The sequence below is a fragment of the Cebus imitator genome, unplaced genomic scaffold (assembly GCF_001604975.1).
Source record: "Cebus imitator isolate Cc_AM_T3 unplaced genomic scaffold, Cebus_imitator-1.0 Scaffold34, whole genome shotgun sequence".
In the NCBI taxonomy this organism is placed as follows: domain Eukaryota; kingdom Metazoa; phylum Chordata; class Mammalia; order Primates; family Cebidae; genus Cebus; species Cebus imitator.
Window position 1 is genome coordinate 8,043,053 of NW_016107349.1, and position 19,666 is coordinate 8,062,718.

Sequence of the window (19,666 nt, forward strand, 5' to 3'; positions counted from 1 at the left end):
CAATGCCATTTGATAGTATTTTGCACACAGTAGAACTTTTTTCAAATTGGAATCAATCCTCTCAAACCCTGTCACTGCTTTATCAACTAAACTGATATAATATTCTAAATCTTCTGTCATCATTTCCACAATATTCACAGCATCTTTACAGGCAGGAGCAGATTCCATCTCAAGAAACCCCTTTCTTTGCTCATCCATAGAAGTAACTCCTCAAACATTCAAGTTTTATCATGAGATACAGCAATTCAGTCACATCTTCAGGCTCCCCTTCTAATTCCAACACACTGGCAGTGACAGCCTCCATAGAATTAAAAAGTGAAGTCTTAAACCTCTCAAAATCATCCATGAGGCTTGGAATCAACTTCTTCCAAACTCTGTTAATGTTAATATTTTGACCTCTTCCAATTAATCACAAAAGTTCTTAATGGCATCTGCAATGATGACTCCTTTCCAGAAGATGTTCAATTTACTTTGCTCAGAGCCATCAGAGGAATCATTATTTATGGCAGCTACAGCCTTATAAAATGTATTTCTTAAATAATAAGAGTTCAAAGTCAAAATTACTTCTTCATCCATGGGCTGAAGAATGGATGTTGTGTTAGCAAGCATGAAAATAACATTTATCTCTTTGTACATTTCCATCAGAGCTCTTGGGTGACTAGGTGCATTGTCAGTGAACAGTACTCTTTTGAAAGGAATCTTTTTTCTGCGCAGTAGGTCTCAACAGGAAGGTTAAACTCTTCAGTAAACCATGCTGTAAACAGAGGTGCTGTCATCTAGGCTTTGTAGCTCCATTTATAGAAGGAAGGCAGAATAGATTTGGCATAATCCTTAAGGGCCTTAGGACTTCCTGAATGATAAATGAGCACTGGCTTCAATTTAAAGTTACCAGCTGCATCATCCCCTAATAAGAGAGTCAGCCTGTCATCTGAAGCTTTGAAGCCAGGCATTGACTTCTCTTCTGTAGCTATGAAAGTCCTAGATGGCATCTTCTTGTAATATAAGACTGCTTTGTCTACAATGAAAATCTGTTGTTTAGTGTAGGCACTTTTTTTTTTTTTTGAGATGGAGTCTCGCCCTGTCACCCAGGCTGGAGTGCAATGGCGTGATCTTGGCTCACTGCAACCTCCGCCTCCCCGGTTCAAACAATTCTCCTGCCTCAGCTTCCCGAGTAGCTGGGATTACAAGTTCCCGCCACCACACCCAACTAATTTTTGTGTTTTTAGTAGAGATGGGGTTTCTCCATGTTGGCCAGGCTGGTCTTGAACTCCTGACTTTGTGATCCACCTGCCTCGGCCTCCAAAAGTGCTGAGATTATAGGCGTGAGCCACTGCGCCCAGCCTAGTGTAGCCACTTTCTTAGCTAGACCTTTTGGGTAACTTGCTGCAGCTTCTCCCATAGCACTTGCCACTTTAACCTGCACGTTTATGTTATCAAAAGGCCTTCTTCCCTAAAATGTCACAAACCAACCTCTGCTAGCATCAAGCTTTTCTCCCGAAGCCTCCTTACCTCTCTCAGCCTCTGTAGAATTAAAAAGCATTAGACCCTTGCTCTAGATTAGATCTGTGCTTAAGGGAATGTTGTGGCTGATTTGACCTTCTATCCAGACCACTAAAATTTTCTCCATATGAGCAATAAGGCTGGTTCATTTTCTTATCATTCCTGTGCTCACTCACTGGAGTAACACTTTTAATTCCTTTCAAGAACTTTTCCTGGACAGGAACAGTGGCTCATGCCTGTAATCCCAGCACTTTGGGAGGCCAAGGCAGGTGGATCACTTGAGCCCTGAAGTTCGAGACCAGCCTGAGCAACATAGTGAAACTCCATCTCTACAAAAAATTTTTAAAATAATTAGCTCGGCATGGTGATGCACACTTGTAGTCTGAGCTACTTAGGGAGCTGAGGTGGGAGGATCCTTTGAGCCCAAGAATCAAGGCTGCAGTAAGCCATGATGGCACCACTGCACTCCTGCGTGGGTGACACAGAGAGATCCTGTCTCAAAAAAAACACAAAATTTCCTTTGCACTCACAACTTGGCCAACCATTTGGCAGAAGAGACCTAGCTGTTGGCCTGTTTCAGAGTTCTATATGCCTTCCTCACCAAGCTTAATTATTTCTGGATTTACATTTAAAATGAGAGGCATGCACTGACTCTTCCTTTCACTTGAACACTGAGAGGCCACTGCAGGGTTATTAATTGGCCAAATTTCAATACCACTGTGCCTCCAGGATCAGGCATGCCTAAATTGCCGGCCGGTGAAACAGTCAGAACACATGGCACTTACTAAGTTCACCGTCTTAAGAAGGCCCGGTTTGTGGCACCCCAAAACAATGACAATATCACTGACCACACATCTCCTTAACAGACATACTTAAGAGTGAAAAAGTTTGAAAATATTGTGAAAATTACCAAATGCAGCACAGAGAGACAGAGTGGTGCATATGACATTAGAAAAATGGCACCAATCGACTTGTTCAATGTGGGATCGCCACACACCTTAAATTTGTTTAAAAAAAAAAACAACTCAACATCTTCAAAGCACAATGAAGCAAGGCACAATAAAGTGAGACACAACTTACAGAGAATGATACAATGAGTAATAACGGATAGCAGAAGAGAGAAAGGAAGTTGAGACGCTAAGTTCACTGGCTGCATCATATGTAATAGCTGAGAGCCAAGAGTTATCATTTAAAGCTGGCAAATCATATAAGAGAAACATAAGCACATTTAATCATTTAAAAGATGATGTCCACTAAAATTCTGTGTTGTAAAAAGAGAGAGAAGAGATACCATCACCCATTATAGGGATCGAATACATATTGGTTAACAGATAGAACACTAAGATTATTATATACTATTATGCTTATAAAGTTAGCCCCTAGGCCAGGTGTAATGGTTCATATCTTCAATCCCAACACTTTGGGAGGCCAAGGTGGGTGGATCACTTGAGGTCAGGAGTTCAAGACCATCCTGGCTAACACAGTGAAACCCTGTCTCTACTAAAAATACAAAACTTAGCCAGGTATGGTGGCAGGTGCCATAATCCCAGCTACTCGGGAGACCGAGGCAAGAGAATCACTTGAATCCAGGAGGTGGAGGTTGCAGTGAGCCGAGATGGCACCACTGCATTGCAGCCTGGGTGACAAGAGTAAAACTCCATCTCAATAAATAAATAAATGAAGTTAACCCCTAAGATAAAAATGCAAAACTCTCTAAGTGTTACAAAAAAAACACACACAAATAAAATAAGACAAAGACCAATACAGGAAAGAAGTCATCACAGTTCATTCTAGGATCACTTGCAAAAAGCACTTATCTCGTCGAAATAATGCAGATGTTTCAATTCTATCTAATTAAAATTGGGAAGACAAAAGGACGGGAAAAGAGCCCTTCTGTGGTGGGGCAGGGAGGAAGAAAGAGAACTAACTCCTCATCTTCCGCAATAGGAAGTCAAAAAAAATGCCCAAAACTGAAAATTGCGGAAGTAGTACAAGCATGATATTTAAAGACATGGGGATGAATGTTAAAATCAACAATCAAAATAGATGAAAGGGACAGTCTCTGGAAGGGTAAGAAAAGGTGAGAGGGTTAGAATGCGACTGTTTTTTATAACAAACTTTGTAGAACATTTTGGTTCTTTACTCTGTAACTTTAATAAGAAGTACAATTTTTCAAATGGCAATTGAGCTCAAATGAGTAATCCAAGTTCAACCAACCAACTCATATTTTCCATTCTAACCTTTTCATTAGGTTCGCTAGCCCTTCATTCTGGACAAAGAGATGCTTCATTCTGCTTTGGCTTTTGTTGGAAGCCACCACAATGACTGCATTAATTTAAATGACAGTGTTTCCTAAGTCTCCTCTGAACCTCAAACTATCGTGTACGTGATGAGGACAAAACCCTGACTAAGCGCCCTTACTCAAGATGACCTGCAGAGGAAGAGGTATTAGCAAACGAACGGGTACCTATGGTGGTGATGACAGTTCCCGCAAAGAAAAAGGCACTGCCGAGGTCCCAGTGGCTGCTGTTGTTGGAAGAGTTTCCTATTGGACTGACTCCTGCGTTGTCAGCATCAAGGGCATGCTGCAAAAAAAGGGAAAAAGCACAAGACTCAGTTTAAAAGTTGTTTTTTAAAAAAGAAAAGAAAGGTTCCAGTAAATTATCCCCCTGCTCAAGAACCTGCAATCATCTAAAAAGAACTGGTTAAGTGGATGAGGGTACCATCCCAAAGCAAAATACTATGCGTCCAGTTGTGAACATTAGAAAATTAATGTTACGTGAGAGGGGGGAACACTAGGCTATAGAATATGGTGACATTTATAGAAATCTTGCAGGTATGGGGTGGCATACAAGTTGCTGTGTATACACACACACACACACACACACACACACACACACACACACACAAATGTCTAGAAGAATGTTCACCCCAAGTGGGCATTTCTGCAAGGCAGGATTGTGGTTGCTTTTTCACTGTTTTCTGCCTTATAAGAATGTTTTACATTGAGCTTGTTTCAACAGGGCAGGAGTTAAGAGCCATCCTGGCTGTGCCCGTTGTTAACTTCAGAACCTTGGGTAAGTTATTTGAACCTCTCTAAGGCTAGTTTCCTCATTTGAAAACTAGAGATAATACCTTCCCCACAGGGTTGTTGTGAGGATTAAATGAGATGGTCCAAGTAACACCCTTAGCCCAATGTCTGGCACCAGTTAGGGTTTAACAAACAGTAGCCAATTTCATGATTGTCCTTTTACTCTCCCCTACCCCACACCACACACACACACGTTGTTCTTTTTAAAAATAAGCTACAATGACTCCTCAATGATTACCGAATTTGGAATTCCATACACCTTAACATTTCCAACAAACTGGCCACAATGCTGACTCATTTTCATCTCACACTGCTATAAATTCCCCACTCTGGGCAGGACACGGCAGGAGATGTTCCCTGTACTGATGTACCTGTGCCCTCCCACAAACAGTGCACATCCTCCTGGGTCTAATTCGAGCCCTGCCTCTTCCAGGAGACTTAGTCTATGCATCACTGCTTCACAGTTGCCTCCTTCCCCAAGTTCATACTTCAGCAACAATTAAATATACTGCTAAAAATCCCTCCCTAGCCTCATCACAAGCAGGATACGGTGAAAAACTCCATAGCAGTTCTTCCTGAGCTGGCCCTGCCATTGTTTTTCAAGCCAGGGGAAAAGGTAGGACGTAGTGTCATGGCAGCCCAACTCCATGCTGTTCACACAGGTGAGCTGGGATAGAAAAGCAACAGGTGAAAGCCTTGGAGAAGAGGTAACAGACATAGGAGCTGCTTCTAGAACAACAAACAGAGGCTGTTCCTTGGGCAAACCTAACTCTAGGTAGGGAGAGCAAGACACAAATATTTAAACGTAATTACATTTATCCTAAGTAATGCCCATGGCGTAGAGTGATTGTCACAAATCAGATTACAACTGAAAAAGCCAACCATTGTTACAATTTGCCTTCTTTAATCTGGATTATTTCAAACACTCTGGATGGACCAGGAGATCAACAACCTTTTCCATAAAGGGCCAGATAGTCAATATTTTAGCCTTGGTGGGCCACATATGGTCTCTGTTGTATATTTTTCTTTTTTTTTTTTTTAATAATCCTTTAAAAATATGCAAAAATGATTTTGTACAGCTCAGGGGTTGTACAAAAAGAGGCTGCGAGCTAGATTTGGTAGACTCATAGGCAACTGGCTGGACTATACAGGGGAAAAAGGCACCTTCTGTCAAGTTCTTAATCTATTCTTTTCTGCCTCTAAGAGAACATGGAATATTATGCAAGGCCACAGCCGGCCACTATTTCTAACAAACCCTGGTACCCTAGAATTTAAAATCTGGCTGCATGAGATGTGTACAGACTGTCTTTGCATAAATCAGCCTAATTGACAATGGTCACATAATCATCAGAGGTATGTTCCGCTCTGCTCTAGAGGGGAGACAGATGGTGAGTCCTTTCCACTGGTAACATCTCTGTTTTAACTGTGCCGTATGAGTACCATCAGACCAAGCCACAAAGCTTTCGCCAGGGTTTCTTTCTTCATTATCTATTCAGCTCTGATGAGCCCACTTGGAAATAATACCACAGGGAGAGCTCTAGGCTTCAGTCACTTAGGTTGCCTCAAATCATGCCATCAGTACCTAATATTTACAACTCCTATCAAGCTGTGAAGAGAGGTTAGGCTCACAGAAGTCTCACAGTGCCGAGAATTCCACAAAACGTCACAAGCAAACCCAGCACAGCACACAGAAATATAGATCTGCACATAAGACAAACGGAGATGATGTTGATTTGTCTCATCAAAAAGTCTGAAGATTCCTTTTCAAGTTTCATTTTTCTTGAATTATGTAATTTATAAATATTTAATGTTTACCTATGTAACCCTCAAGAAAGTGTTTATCAGTTGAAAGGAAAAGGAAACTAACATTTGTTACGTGCATGCCTCTCGCTAGGTGCATTCTGTTTTATCCTTTCTACAAGTTGTGTATGATTCCACTCTATTCTTTCCACAGCTCACAATAAAGTAGTATTATCCCCCACCTTAGAGATGGGGAAACAGGCTCAGGAAACTTAAGGAACTTGTCCTAGGTCACCCAGCCAGGAAGTGGAGAGGCCAGGATTTGACCCTGTCTGGCCCAAAGCAGATGTTTTTGGCTTTCCTCTATCTTTGGTACCCAGAATGCACGCCACCTCCCCCACTTCCATCCTCACCTCCAGACAGATGAGGAAGGAGGACAGCCATTGTCCCAGAATTTAGGCAGAAGAGGCCTTACAAGGGATCATTTCTAATTAGTCTACTTCCTTGAACATGAAAATGGAGACACCAAACTTCATTTGGCCCTTGAAGCTGATTAGAGATGAGTCACTCTGCATTAAAATAAAATTAGAGAATAAATTAATTAAAGTGGAAAAAGGCTGACTTTTATACCCAAAAAGGGAGGGATCAGAGAAAAGGGAGAAGGCCTGAAAAAGGAGGACAAAAGAAATACAGCGAGAAAAAGATGTGTCAACTGACACATGGGAAATTCAGGCTCAATAGCGGCAATGCCCGGGGCTTTGAAGAGCAACTCCATCTAGTATCCCATTTCAACTGAGTTCTGTCTGTGAAGTCAATTCCTCTCTCCCTGCCAAATCTCCAGTAAAATGGGCAACACACCTAAATGCCTTGTGGAAGCAGTTTTGTGGAAATTATACATAAGGGTTGTTATGAACACAGCAGGGCCACTGATGCTCTGAACTAACTCCTCGAGAGCAAGACTCAATGAGAAGGAGAAAAATAAGCTCTCCCACAAGTCACCGAACTTCTGGTAAGGCTTTAGAAAACCCCAAGACTGAGAATGACATTTGATTTTCTCTCTGATTTTTATGGCTTTGAAAATCTCTGGCAAACAACCAGAATTCAAACGAATCAGCAAACTTGGGTTATAACTGACTGTTACCTCTTGAATTGGCAACAACATTTTTAACTCAATAATAACAATTCTAATTGAGCTTCTAGTTCTAATTTCTATTAATTTTCGATAGTATTTTCTGATCATCTTAATCGTTTGAGCTCAGGTAAAACATTTTGAAATTAATTGCATTTGCTTTTAAGATTTTTCTCTGCATTCAGGCTGCAGAAGCGAATGAAGGGCAGCCCATTAGGAATGTGTGAGCACACAGATGGTGAAATGACACAACTGTGCTCTGTACATTTAACTCAAAAGATGTTACAGGGTAGAGGTTCAACCAATGCTATTCAATAATTTCAGACTCAGTGAGAATCATTTGTTCACTTACAAGTTCAACCATTATCAACCTCAGAGAGATCTTATGAAGATGAAAAAAATACACACAGATAGATAATTCAGTAGAAGTAGACAGATAATTAGATATGGAGGATATTGTAGATAAAAAGGCACTACTTTAAATTTTAATTCCATTCCTTCTTGGATACTTTTTAGCCTCTAAGCTGGAATTTCCAGCACTCACCTATCTACCCAGTAAATGACCCAGGAGTGAATGTTTTAAATCAACAATAAATAAATGAACAAACTAAAATAATAAATTTAGATATATTTTCTTCCCCGAGGTGTAAGAGGAAAATATTTTACTTTTTTCTAAAATTAGACAAACACAAAAGCAACTCAACACCAACAACAAAATAATAGATTTATTTCTTTTAAAAAGAGGTGGAGAGCTGACTTGAAAGAGGGCAAGATCTAAAAGATTCTATGCCCCTTTCTCTCCCTTGTCCTCCCTCCCCCACACCAGGCATTAGGACTACCTGACATGCCTAAGAGAGAAACAGCAACCTCTCACAAAGTGAGGCGGGTCTGCAGCTGATGCGCAGAAAGAGAAGAGGAGGAGGTAACTGGACCCTTCACAGGACCCCCCACCAGGTTTCCCCCACCAGTTTCCTCCCATCAGGCAATGCCAGCTACATGAATCACTGCTCCAGACAGCGCGAGATACCATCATGAGCGTTAGTGCTGCACTGGGATGAATGATGGCCCGCAGGGGACCACTAACTGTCTGTGGCTTTTCTCCTATGATCTGTGCACTCAGTGAGATCATCTGTTTCTCTGTTTCCTTATGTGCCACCAAAAAGAAAGACAAACAAAGGTGCAGCAGTAATCTCTCGGCTTTCTCTGATTGGCTGAAGAATACAACAGATTCGTGCCCTATGCATGGATGCCAATAGGTAGGTGACCAGTTGATATATTGTCCAAAGCAGGGAACTTGCAAACAGAAAGGTAGCTCTGTTCACGACTATGCTGGGACCACGGGACAGGTGCAACCCAGGATGCATGGTCATTTTACTAACAGGCTGTTTGTCTCTCGAGAAAGAACTTCTGCAGGCTGCATACACAATGTTCTTACTGCCTACATGGCACAGGCAGCAAAGGTATTATGAATTGGGGATTCAGCCAGGGACTGAGGCAGGGTAAGGGCATGAGTGTGGAAAGTGGCTTCTGAAGTGTATTAAAAGTGAGTCTATTCCAGCCATTGGCAGTTGGAAGGAAAGCCACAAGCCCTGTGAGAAAGGCAATCGGCAGACCACATTCATTACCACTCAAAAATGCCCCTAATGATTCAAAACCCCAGCAGCAGGGCAGCAAGATCTCCACCCACCTCCTCACACATTTGTGGCAGAAGAGCCTCGGGTTTGAAGTGGAAAGACAATATTTAATTTGCTTGCCACAATTCTTTCTCCTGCTTCAGAAGTATTTCAGATATAAATATTCCACAGCCACCCAAGTGAATATTCTGTGGCTTGGAGAAGGGCAACTTTACATCCAAGGGCAAGGTGAGTTCATGACATTTCAAGCAACCATGGGAGGATCTTCGGGAGGATTTCTGGGGTCACACCTAGCGAGGCACTTTTGTGGCTGATTCAGAGATATCTTGGCTTCAGTTCAGAGAGGGTAACGGTAGAAGCACCTCATACATTACTCTTGCAACAGGGAAAGTTCTTGGATAGAGTAGTAAATATTCAGCCTCGCAAGTTGTTCAGCTTCTCTAAACCTCGGTTTCCTCATCTATAAAATGAGGGACTAATACTTTCCATGCAGGGTTGTTGTCGGAGTTGTTTAAAAATGAACGTAAGACTTCAGGCACTGTGCCTTGTCGTTTCTTATTCAGGAGTATTAGTAATAGGAATCCTTTCTGAGTACTTCTGAGCATAGACTAACTCCACCCTGAGGACCTAGTATGATGGGCAACACTGCTGCCCCCAGGGGACTCATGACACTGAGAACAGTAAAGCTCCATGTGTACAGTACACATCTGGTACACAGCAAAGCTAACAAACAATGTTCTCAGAATTGTCAACAGGGTGTTCACCATCCTGAACTCTGCAAAGGCAGCTTCTCACCACCTCGAGTTCCTTTCTTTATCTCAGACGCACAGCTTCCCACCTGTGGGAAGCGCAGGCTGGCTCACATCCAGCCCGGGACACCCAGTGATTTGCAATAGGACGAGGGGAAGAGAATGTGGGCTGATGCATGTGTGCCTTTACCTCCCACCCAGACAGACAGTCAACATGGCAGTCAGGCCTGGGCTGACCTGAGTGGACACATCCCAGTCGAGTGGCCTTCCTCACTGCCACACCACCTCCACCTCGGAGTCCCTCACTAAAAGCAGACCAGACCATGAAAACGCAAAGAAAGAGGCACCTTCAGTAATGTGGTGGATATTATAATGGCGTGTATTTTCCTACTGCTCTAAGTATCCAGTTATGTGCAAATATTAGCGTTTCCTCAGGAGTCCTCAGGGAGCCAGGCAGCAAGGTTTCATCAGAACTTTACAGCCTGGTTACAAATCTAAAGTGGTGGCCACTGGCAGAAAGGACAGGGCAAGTGGAGAATCTGTTTGAAGAAGAGGAGAGAGAAATCCAGGATGGGCTAGCACGCATGCTCATAGCATATGGTCTTAGACATGCTAGCTTTTTTTTGCCACCACGGGTTAATCTTACAATGGGGATTTCTGAGACTCAATTCATTAGAACCTTGGATATTCACTAATGACTAATCTATCTAAATATTATCTTATGAGACCAAGTCATATTTGGGGGTGCTCTTGTACCTTCCAAATTGTGCCTTATGGTGGAGAATTCATTTCCTCTCTCTCTCTTTGACTATACGGAAGGATGAAATAAGACAAATTTTAAGCCATGAGGAATGTATCAAGTCCACTGAGGACGGAGGGAGAGATGTGTATACTTTGATATGATCAATAAACTTTCAGACCAACAAGCTGCCACTCTTTCATCTCAGTTTGGACTCACACTCGACAGGCTGAATAACAAATTTGCCAAGTGAGGGTGAAAAAGTGCCCTGGTCCTGAGGAGAGTGTCTGATATATGCCTTGTTATCTCTGCACTTGAGATTACTCCCATTAAAGATGGGCCTACCCAATTTCTATTAAAAGAAAACTGTACTGGACTACAGAAGCAGCTACAGGAATTCTGATTCATTACACTGTGCACTAATGGAAGATTACCATTCCTTCCATTGTCATGGCACTGAACAGAGCCTGAAATTTAATATTTAGAAGATTAATGACATGAAAAGAAGAGGCTTCTGCCATCTTGTTTTTATTGTAGCTCTTTACTTGGGGCTCTTTATTGCTTTTGAGTGCTCAATATTAATCACAGATTAAGATTTCATTTCCAGCTGGGCATGGTGGCTCATGCCAGTAATCCCCACACTTTGGGTAGCTAAGGAGGATTGCTTGAGCCCAGGAGTTCAAGATCAGCCTGAGCAACACAGTAAAATCCCATCTCTACAAAAAATACAAAAATTAGCCAGGTATGGTGGTGTGTGCCTATAGTCCCAGCCACTCAGGAGGCTCAGGTGGGAGGATTGTTTGAGCCCAGGAGGTAGAGGCTGCAGTGAACCACGATCATGCTACTGTACTCCAGCCTGGGTGACAGAGCAAGATTCTGTGTCAAAAAAAAAAAATCCTTTTCTGTGCCTCCTTAGAGAATGGGTCACCATCTCTCCCATGAGCATAGTTTGATAAGAGGAGAAACAGGAAGTGGAAACAATGCTAGAAACTACAGGGAAAGTTCTAGAATACTCCTAAAATTAAGCATAGCTGCCAGCACTTGCAGTGTACCAGACTCTGCCTTCTTATCCCATTTAGTCCTCAGGAAACCCTGTCATCGTCAATGCTATTACTGCTCCCATTTGACAAGCGAGGCAGCAGAAAATAGAAGTAACTTGTCCACAGTTACAGTGGTTAGGAAAGTGTCAGAGTTGAGACTGGTTAAAAGTCCTCTCTTTTCACTCTAGCCTTCTATCTCCCACAAATAGTTCTCTTGTAAACATTTTGCTAAAGCTCATCTGTCATGTCACCTTCTTCTAACTAAAAAAAAAGGACAGTTTTAGAGAAGTCATAATTTGTATTTCTCATCTCCTTTTTTTTTAAAAACAAAAGGTTAAACACTCACTCAGTAAAGTTAAGCTGCACTAGCAGGCCCATTTCCATAGAGAAAGAAGGAAAAATAAATGTTCCCAATATAAAGTGATAAGCTACTCTTAATTGCAGACCTGAACGATAACCCATGGACACTGGTTTTAGATAGAAAAGAGTGACCCAGCCTCAACACCTTATGTTAAGACACAAAGCCCTCTAAAGGACAACCAGGAAGTAATCATGACTCTCTGCAGTTGACTCACAAGTGAATGAAGGTCCTCTTGGGGGTCCCATAGGTTGAGTCAGAGACTCCTGCTCTGTGACTAAGGACCTGAGCGTTTCCTTGTCTTCCAGAAGCAATCATACTGGGCTGTAACTGTCCACTAGAGTATAGCATCATGGCTAAAAAGCATGGATCCTAGAGCCAGATTCCCTTGGCTGGGTCACTGTTTCACCTCTCACTTACATTTGGGCAAGTTATTTAACTTCTCTGTGCCTCATTTTCTTACCCCACTTCCTAGGATCACTGTAAAATTTAAATGAGTGACTATACATAAAGCATTTAGAGCAGTTCCTGTCCACAGTTAGCACAGTACCAGTATTAGCTAGTGATATAATTCATATGAACCTCAAGCCCCTTGAGGACAGGGTGAAGGCATCCTGCATTTTTCATTATTTTTTAATTACTAGGGCCAAACACAGCACCTGCTTCATGATAAATACTAAGTAAATATTAGTCACATAAATGAAAACATTTTATTGGGATAAGTAATAAGAGCAATTGTAGGAATCATACACCATCAGAATCTCATTATTCCATAATGTACACAGCCACACCCTGAAGGAGAACAAATACATGCACATTTGTATAGAAATGTAGTCACAGGAGCATTCACTTCTGGGTTTGCATTATATTTTTATGGGAGGTTTTTTTTAGTACATTGAATTCTCATTTGCAAATTCATTTTCCAGTGGCATGCCAATTTCCATTACCTCTTTAATTTCTGGCTTAAAAGCTTTAGATCTCCATCACTAAACAGTGATGAAATCAATAACCCCAGGGATAGAAACAATAATAATAATGACTTGGAGGCCTGTAGAGACAGACTGGGGCCTGCAGGCCTGATCTTGCACACATCGAAGCATCTTTCATGTGACTGCTTTGCTGGTGAAAGGGCAGCTCTTCTGAATTCAAAGCAATAGCCAGGAAGAGTCACTTCAACTCAGAGTTGAGCCCTTGGGCTCAAAGAACCAGAATCTGCACTCTCCAGACCAGGGTTCTGGACAAAAGCCTGCTTGAAATAGGGGATGGTCCAGCACAGAGAAGGCTGCTCTGGATCTGCACTCTGAAGTCACAACAAGGATTTCCAAGAACATCTCAGGTGCTGTGCTTTCTGACAAACTGCTTTCCTAAAAAGCCTTATGTCCCTAAACATGTAAATATGTAAAGCTTTGATGGCTATAGATACCAAGGGAATCTGTTCATGCATAAAGAAGACAAAAGGTGAGTTTTTGTCTTAGCTGGGCGTGGTGGCACGCACCTCTAGTCCCAGCTTCTCAGGAGGCTGAGACAGGAGAATCACCTGAATCCAGAAGGCAGATCCAGAGAAGTGCTATTGACAACCAGACCAAAAAGAAAGGACTTGTATAATACAGAAACAGAATTTTTTGCTTTCCTTCTGTGAAGGTTCTAAATGAAAGGTTCTTGGTCTTCAAAGCAGATACAATGAGCACCATTCCTTCTTCCTCAAGACTTTGGCATCTTCTGTTGGCCAGCCACTGTGCCACGCAGAAGGGATTTATTAATAAAAGACACAGACTCAACTTCAAAGAGCTCACAGTCATGAGAAGGGGAAACAGAAAAGTGAAGGTCACCCAAGAGAGTCTAGTGGGTACAGTATAGGGCAAATGGGGCCAAGCAGGACATGACACAACATAAAGGTCCCATAAAAGCTTTCCCCAGTAGTTGAGATTTGGCACCACTGAGGACAATTCAGGTCAGAAATCCGGAGCAAAACACTTAGCAGAGTGCCACAGTTGTCACTCCATAAATGTTTACTTATTGAATTAATGAATGAATAACTTCAAACCCTTTGGGTTTATATGAAGGAACAAAATGGTAATGTACTAATTGACCAGACCATATACCCTGTTGCTAAAAACATACCTGTAAGCTTCAGGGTGCTCTGAAGATAAAATCCAAAGTCAGCCCCTGCATGGTTTGGCTCCTGACTGTCTCCAGCCAAACTGCTTTCTAAGTTCCCTTTGTTAAAAGCTCTTTGGGCACATTTGCTCAAGTCCTCAGCCACACAGGTTGCTTCCCTTCATCCAGGGCCTTGACTCCACCTCCTCTGCCTGGAATCCCTGACCTACGAAATCAGTTCTCCTCTTCAGGTGTCCCATAGCTCTAGCTCCCCCTCCTTTGCAACTCTCATCTGGGTTATAGTTACAATTATTTGTGTAATAACACCCATAAGGTGTGCCTCTCCCACTGTCTAGAAGTAGGGTCACCATATATTTTATCTTTCAAACCAAAACACATTTTTTTTAATAGAGACAGGGTTTTGCCATGTTGCCCAGGCTGGTCTCAAACTCCTGAGCTCAAGCGATCTGCCTGCCTCAGCCTCCGAAAAGTGCTGGGATGATAGGCGTCAGCTACTGCACCCGGCCCCAGGACACTTTTGAGAGAGAAAGGGGCACTATTAACAATTGCTCCACAACCACAAAACCTGGGACATTTGGTCATTCTAGCTATAAGCTCCAAGAAGGCAGGGACCATGTCTGTCTTTTATTCATTATTACATCTCAGCATCTAGCACTGCAGGCAATCAATAAATTTGTTGAATGAAAGAATGAATGAGTGAGTGAACAAATGAGTGAGCAAGTGAGTGACTCAGGTCTTGGCAGAAGGGCAGTGCCACAGCCTTGGGAAATGCTTATGGGTCATGCAAATCACCCATCTCCTTGGGTATGGAGAGGACAGTTTGGCAGTTCATAATCCCCAGCCCTCTCATCTGCAAAATAGTAGCTTTGGTTGCCATGACAACAAAAAAGGTTCACACCCAGGACCACAGCACAATACCCACTCCTCAATGCCACGGCCCACATCTTAGACTAAATCCTTCTCCACCAAAGCATGGTAGAGTCAGGCCCAATGAGAACAGCCAATCAAATGAGTCAGTAAGTCAGAGACCGATGGTCCGGCACCCCAGCCTTGTTGTGGAGGCTCTCTGTTATGTCAGAAATGTTACAAATATGGGGAGAGGACAGGAGACAGAGCTCTGTGTCAGAGGCAAGCTCTAACTGTCACAAAGGAGCGTTCTCATCATTTCATTTGAGTGGATTTTCCTTTCATCGGGAGGAATTTGTCTTGATCCAATTATATACTCTGTAACCCCACTGTGTCAAGCCAAGGAGAGTACTAGTAAGAGACTATGGCCTCTGGAGTCAGAGAGATCTAGCCCAACTCGAGTCCTACTTTGGTCACTAGCTGGTTGCAAGAACTTTGCCCTCTATAAAATAGGTAGCAACAGTGGCCACCTCTTGATGCAATGGAGGGAGGCAAATGAAGCTAAGTAACCTATGCAAACTCTCTAGCACCCAGCCCGCACAGAATCAGTGCCTGATAAATGATGCCAACAGGAAAGGGTGGGTGGAAGGGGGAGAGGGAGGAATTTGTTAAAAGGGACATAATAACAGCAAGATAGGAGGAATAATTCCTAGTGTTCTATACCACTGCAGGGTGACTACAGTAAACAGTAATCTATTCTATAGTTTCAAACAGCTAGAAGGAGGATATTGAACGTCCCCAACACAAAGAAATGATAAATGTTTGAGATGATGAATATGCTAATTACCCTGATCTGATCTGATCACCATACATTCCAGGTATGGAAACATCACTATGTATCTCATAAATACATACAACTATTATATGTCATTTTAAAATTTTTTTAATAAAAAAAATAAATTGTTCCAAATAATACTCATCAAACACAGTCTAAGGCCCAAGTATACTTGGGCAAAGTATCTGATACTCTACTTGGAAAGGATTAAAAAAAAACACCTGAGTCAGCACAGTGGCTCATGCCTATAATCCCAACACTTCGGGAGGCTGAGATGGGCAGATCACCTGAGGTCAGATGTTCGAGACTAGCCTGGACAACCTGGTAAAACCCTGTCTCTACTAAAAATACAAAAATTAGCTGGGTGTGGTGAAGCAGGCCTGTAATCCCAACTACTCTGGAGGCTGAGGCAGGAGAATCATTTGAATCTGGGAGGCAGAGGTTGCAATGAGCTGAGATCTCATCATTGCCCTCCAGCCTGGGCAACAGGGTGAGACTCCATCTCGGGGACGGAGGAGGGAATCCCAGAGAGGTCATAAAGTGAAAACCAATGGTAAAGTTCCTATTCACCAACATAAAAAGTCACTGGACCAGTCAGAGAGAGAGAAAGAGACAAAGCCAAGTGGGAAGAGACCCTCCAAAACGCTCATGCTCCAGGCAGTTCCAGACCTAGCCCCGGCCAGGCAGATGAAAGCCCCGGGACTTTCTTCGACAGAGAAGCACCCTGTCACGGTGGAGAGACCTCTGAGGACTTCAGTAACTTGCTGGAGGCAAGGAGTAAAGTGAGCCAAGGAAGAAGCCAGCCTTCCAGGGAGTGAGGTCACCTGCTCACTCTGAGGGGATTAGACCAACCTACCCCCAGAAACGTTTTCCAGTGAGAGAGGAATGGACCCCTGGCGTTTGCTTTATGGCAAGGCACTTAGAATGAAAAATCCCATGTCCTTCCTGATGGGCGCCTCATCCAACAGTAAACCCCCTCCTGTGAAATGTTGCTCCCTTCAACAAGGCTGTGACCAGAAGAAATGGCAGCCATGGGACCACTTGAGCTCCAATGAAGACACTCAAAATCTTAAAACATCCAGCAATTCACATCCTGAGAAATGGCTGCTACAAATCATCATCCCTGCAAACTGAAGCATTCATTCCTCATTTGCCTGTCAGTCAATGAAGGCTCCTCACGATTTTATTCTTTGAGGATCACAAAAGATGAATGTTTTATGGTTTTCTCCAAGACTAGTCAGTACAGGAGCTTCTAAGACAATTGCCCTGGGAACAGGGAGATAAGCAATTACAGCACATGAGGACGTCAAAAATAAAGGCTTTTTTGGGACAGAGTGGCCGCCAAATCAAGTTTATGGAAACCTCAACTTCAAAAATACATTTAATTCACTTTATTCTACTGCCAAAGAAATGCAAGTACTCCAGGTATAATTCTTTGCCTACTCAGTTCACTTGAGAGAAGATGGAAGGGGGAAGGAAACAGTGTATCCTGAGTGCTAGTGTCATGCTAGGCACTCCGCTAGGTTCACTCACTCCTCCCAATCAGAATGAGGACTGTCTGAGCCCTGTAATATGAGAAGGAGCCTTAGGTTTAGTGGGGTTAAGGGACCAAGTCTATCAGATGTAAAGTCCATGTTCATTCCCCTTCTGACACACCCTTTCTTTGAAAATACAATATTCCCCACGTAGAGGGCTACAGCACTATACGAGACAGCCCAGTTTTCTTGAATCATGTTTCCTTCTCCCTCCAGTCTTTTCCTTGGAGTAAAAGCTTTATGAAGAGGTCTACATGTCAGTGAAGGGATACTCACCACTGACACACACGAGCAGTATGGCACAAGGGTTCAGTTGTGTGGGCTCTGGAGTCTGGCTTCCCGGGGCTCAAGTCCCAGTTTAATCACTTATCGGCTATCTGGACTTGGAAACGTTATTTAACTCCTTGGGGTTTATTTGCTCATCCATAAAATGAGATGATGATGATAGAACCTACTTTGGACTGGGCATGGTGGCTCAAACCTGTAATCCCAGCGCTTTGGGAGGCCAAGGTGGGAGGACTGCTTGAGGCCAGTAGTTTCAGACCAGCCTGAGCAACATAGTGACACCCTGTCTCTACCAAAAAAAAAAATTTTTTTTAATTGGCTGGGTCTGGTGTTATCTACCTGCAGTTCCACAAACAGACGGTGTCCACTTCACAGTGGAGTGGCCTCTGAGGACTTCAGTGACTTGCTGGAGGCAAGGACTGAAGTGAGGCAGGGAAGAAGCCAGCCTTCCAGGGAGCGAAATAACCTGCTCATTATGAGGGGATTAGATCAACCTGGCCCCAGAAATGTTCTGAGAAGGCTGAGGCAGGAGAACTGCTTGAGCCTGGGAGTTTGAGGCTACAGTGAACCATACCGCACCACTGTACTCCAGCGTGGGTGACAGAGCAATACCCTGTTTAAGAAAAGGAAAAAAAAAAAAAAAAAAAGAAAGAACCTACTTTGTAGGCTCCTTGCAAGAGTTAAATGAGCTAGAGGATTAAAGCACTTAGAACAGAGTCTAGAGGAAAGTAAACACCAATAAGTGGTCGCTATATTTTATGATTACACCAGCTCTGCAGGAAGTTTCCCAGTTACAATCATCTGCACACTCCCTCACATCTCAGGGATAAGATTCCAGAGATGGACGCGTCTTTTGTGTCCTTATGAGCTGAACTGCTGGGCCCCAGCTTGGGTTAAGCAGCTTGCCCTAGGCAAGCTCGGTCCTCGTGAAATTGGAATTAGCGTCATCGTCTCCTTTGTTCAGAAGGGTCCTAATTAAAGGGGCCTGGCCCTTCCCCTTGAAGATCCACATACCTCATTAGGGTTTAATCACAGTCAGGCATTGGGGATATAAGCCCGCTCACCCAGTCTCACCTGGGAATCAATGGTCACTCCACTGGTCAGGCAACCTGCTCCTTCGAGGCTGCCTGAGCCGACCGGGTCCCTCAGGTTCTCTAAAGCTGTATGTCAAACCAATCAGAGAACTGGGGGGACAGAGATCAATGGAGCTGGCCCTAGTGTCTACTTGATAAATGTCAGCCCACGAGTCCCCATTAAGGCTTAGGATAAAGATGGCATTCTAGATGCCCACAGTAAACCCTCTGAATGGAATAGAAACTTGTTGTGCTGCTTCCCTGGGCTCAAGTCACAAAGAGAGAGCATCGTGGTGTAAGCAGGCCAGCCCAGCACTTGGGGAGCGACTTCTGTGAAGGGCACTATGCACTTGAACAGCAGAAGTAACATTTCTCTGTTAGAAAACATAGGGTTTGCAGCCCAAAGGGCATTTCAGACACCTTCTTCTCTTTCCCTTAGCAGAACTCCAGAATGCACACCATTTAGGAGTTTTCTGGTTTCTGTTTTTCCTCCTTTCCTAACAAATAGGCAGCAGCAATAACAAGAACTCAAAGTTATTGAGCTTCTTTTGTTTAATCCAAAGACCACCCTAACAGGTAGACACTATTGTCACAATCTCCATTTCACGGAAGAGCAGTGGAGGCCAGGGGCGACTATGATATTTGCCCGTCACACAGCTCATTAAGTGGAATAGGACTTCACACAGGAAGATTAATTCCAGAGTCTCAGGGGCTACAGGCCAGGGAGGGATGTGGAGCACAAAGCAGGCACCCCAGAAATCTTTGCTAAAGGAGGAACAAGTAATTTTCATTTTTCTTTTTTCTTTTTTATTTTTATTATACTTTAAGTTCTGGGGTACATGTGCAGATCTTGCAGGACTGTTACATAGGTATACACGTGCCATGGTGGTTTGCTGCCTCCGTCTCCCCATCCCCTACATTAAGTACTTCTCCCAATGTTATCCCTCCCCAATATCCCCACCCCCTGCTATCCCTCCCCTAGCCCCCCAACCCC

General features: G+C 43.2%; 1 protein-coding gene across 3 annotated transcripts in view; it reads right to left on the reverse strand.

Moving 5' to 3' along the window:
* Positions 1-19,666, reverse strand: part of KCNK10 (potassium two pore domain channel subfamily K member 10) — a 143,531-nt gene that overhangs the window by 55,291 nt on the left and 68,574 nt on the right. For all 3 annotated transcript variants that reach the window (XM_037737108.1, XM_037737107.1, XM_017524625.2), the window contains exon 3: positions 3,968-4,085. In XM_037737108.1, the coding sequence (XP_037593036.1) occupies positions 3,968-4,085 (118 nt within the window). The remainder of the gene's footprint in view (positions 1-3,967; positions 4,086-19,666) is intronic.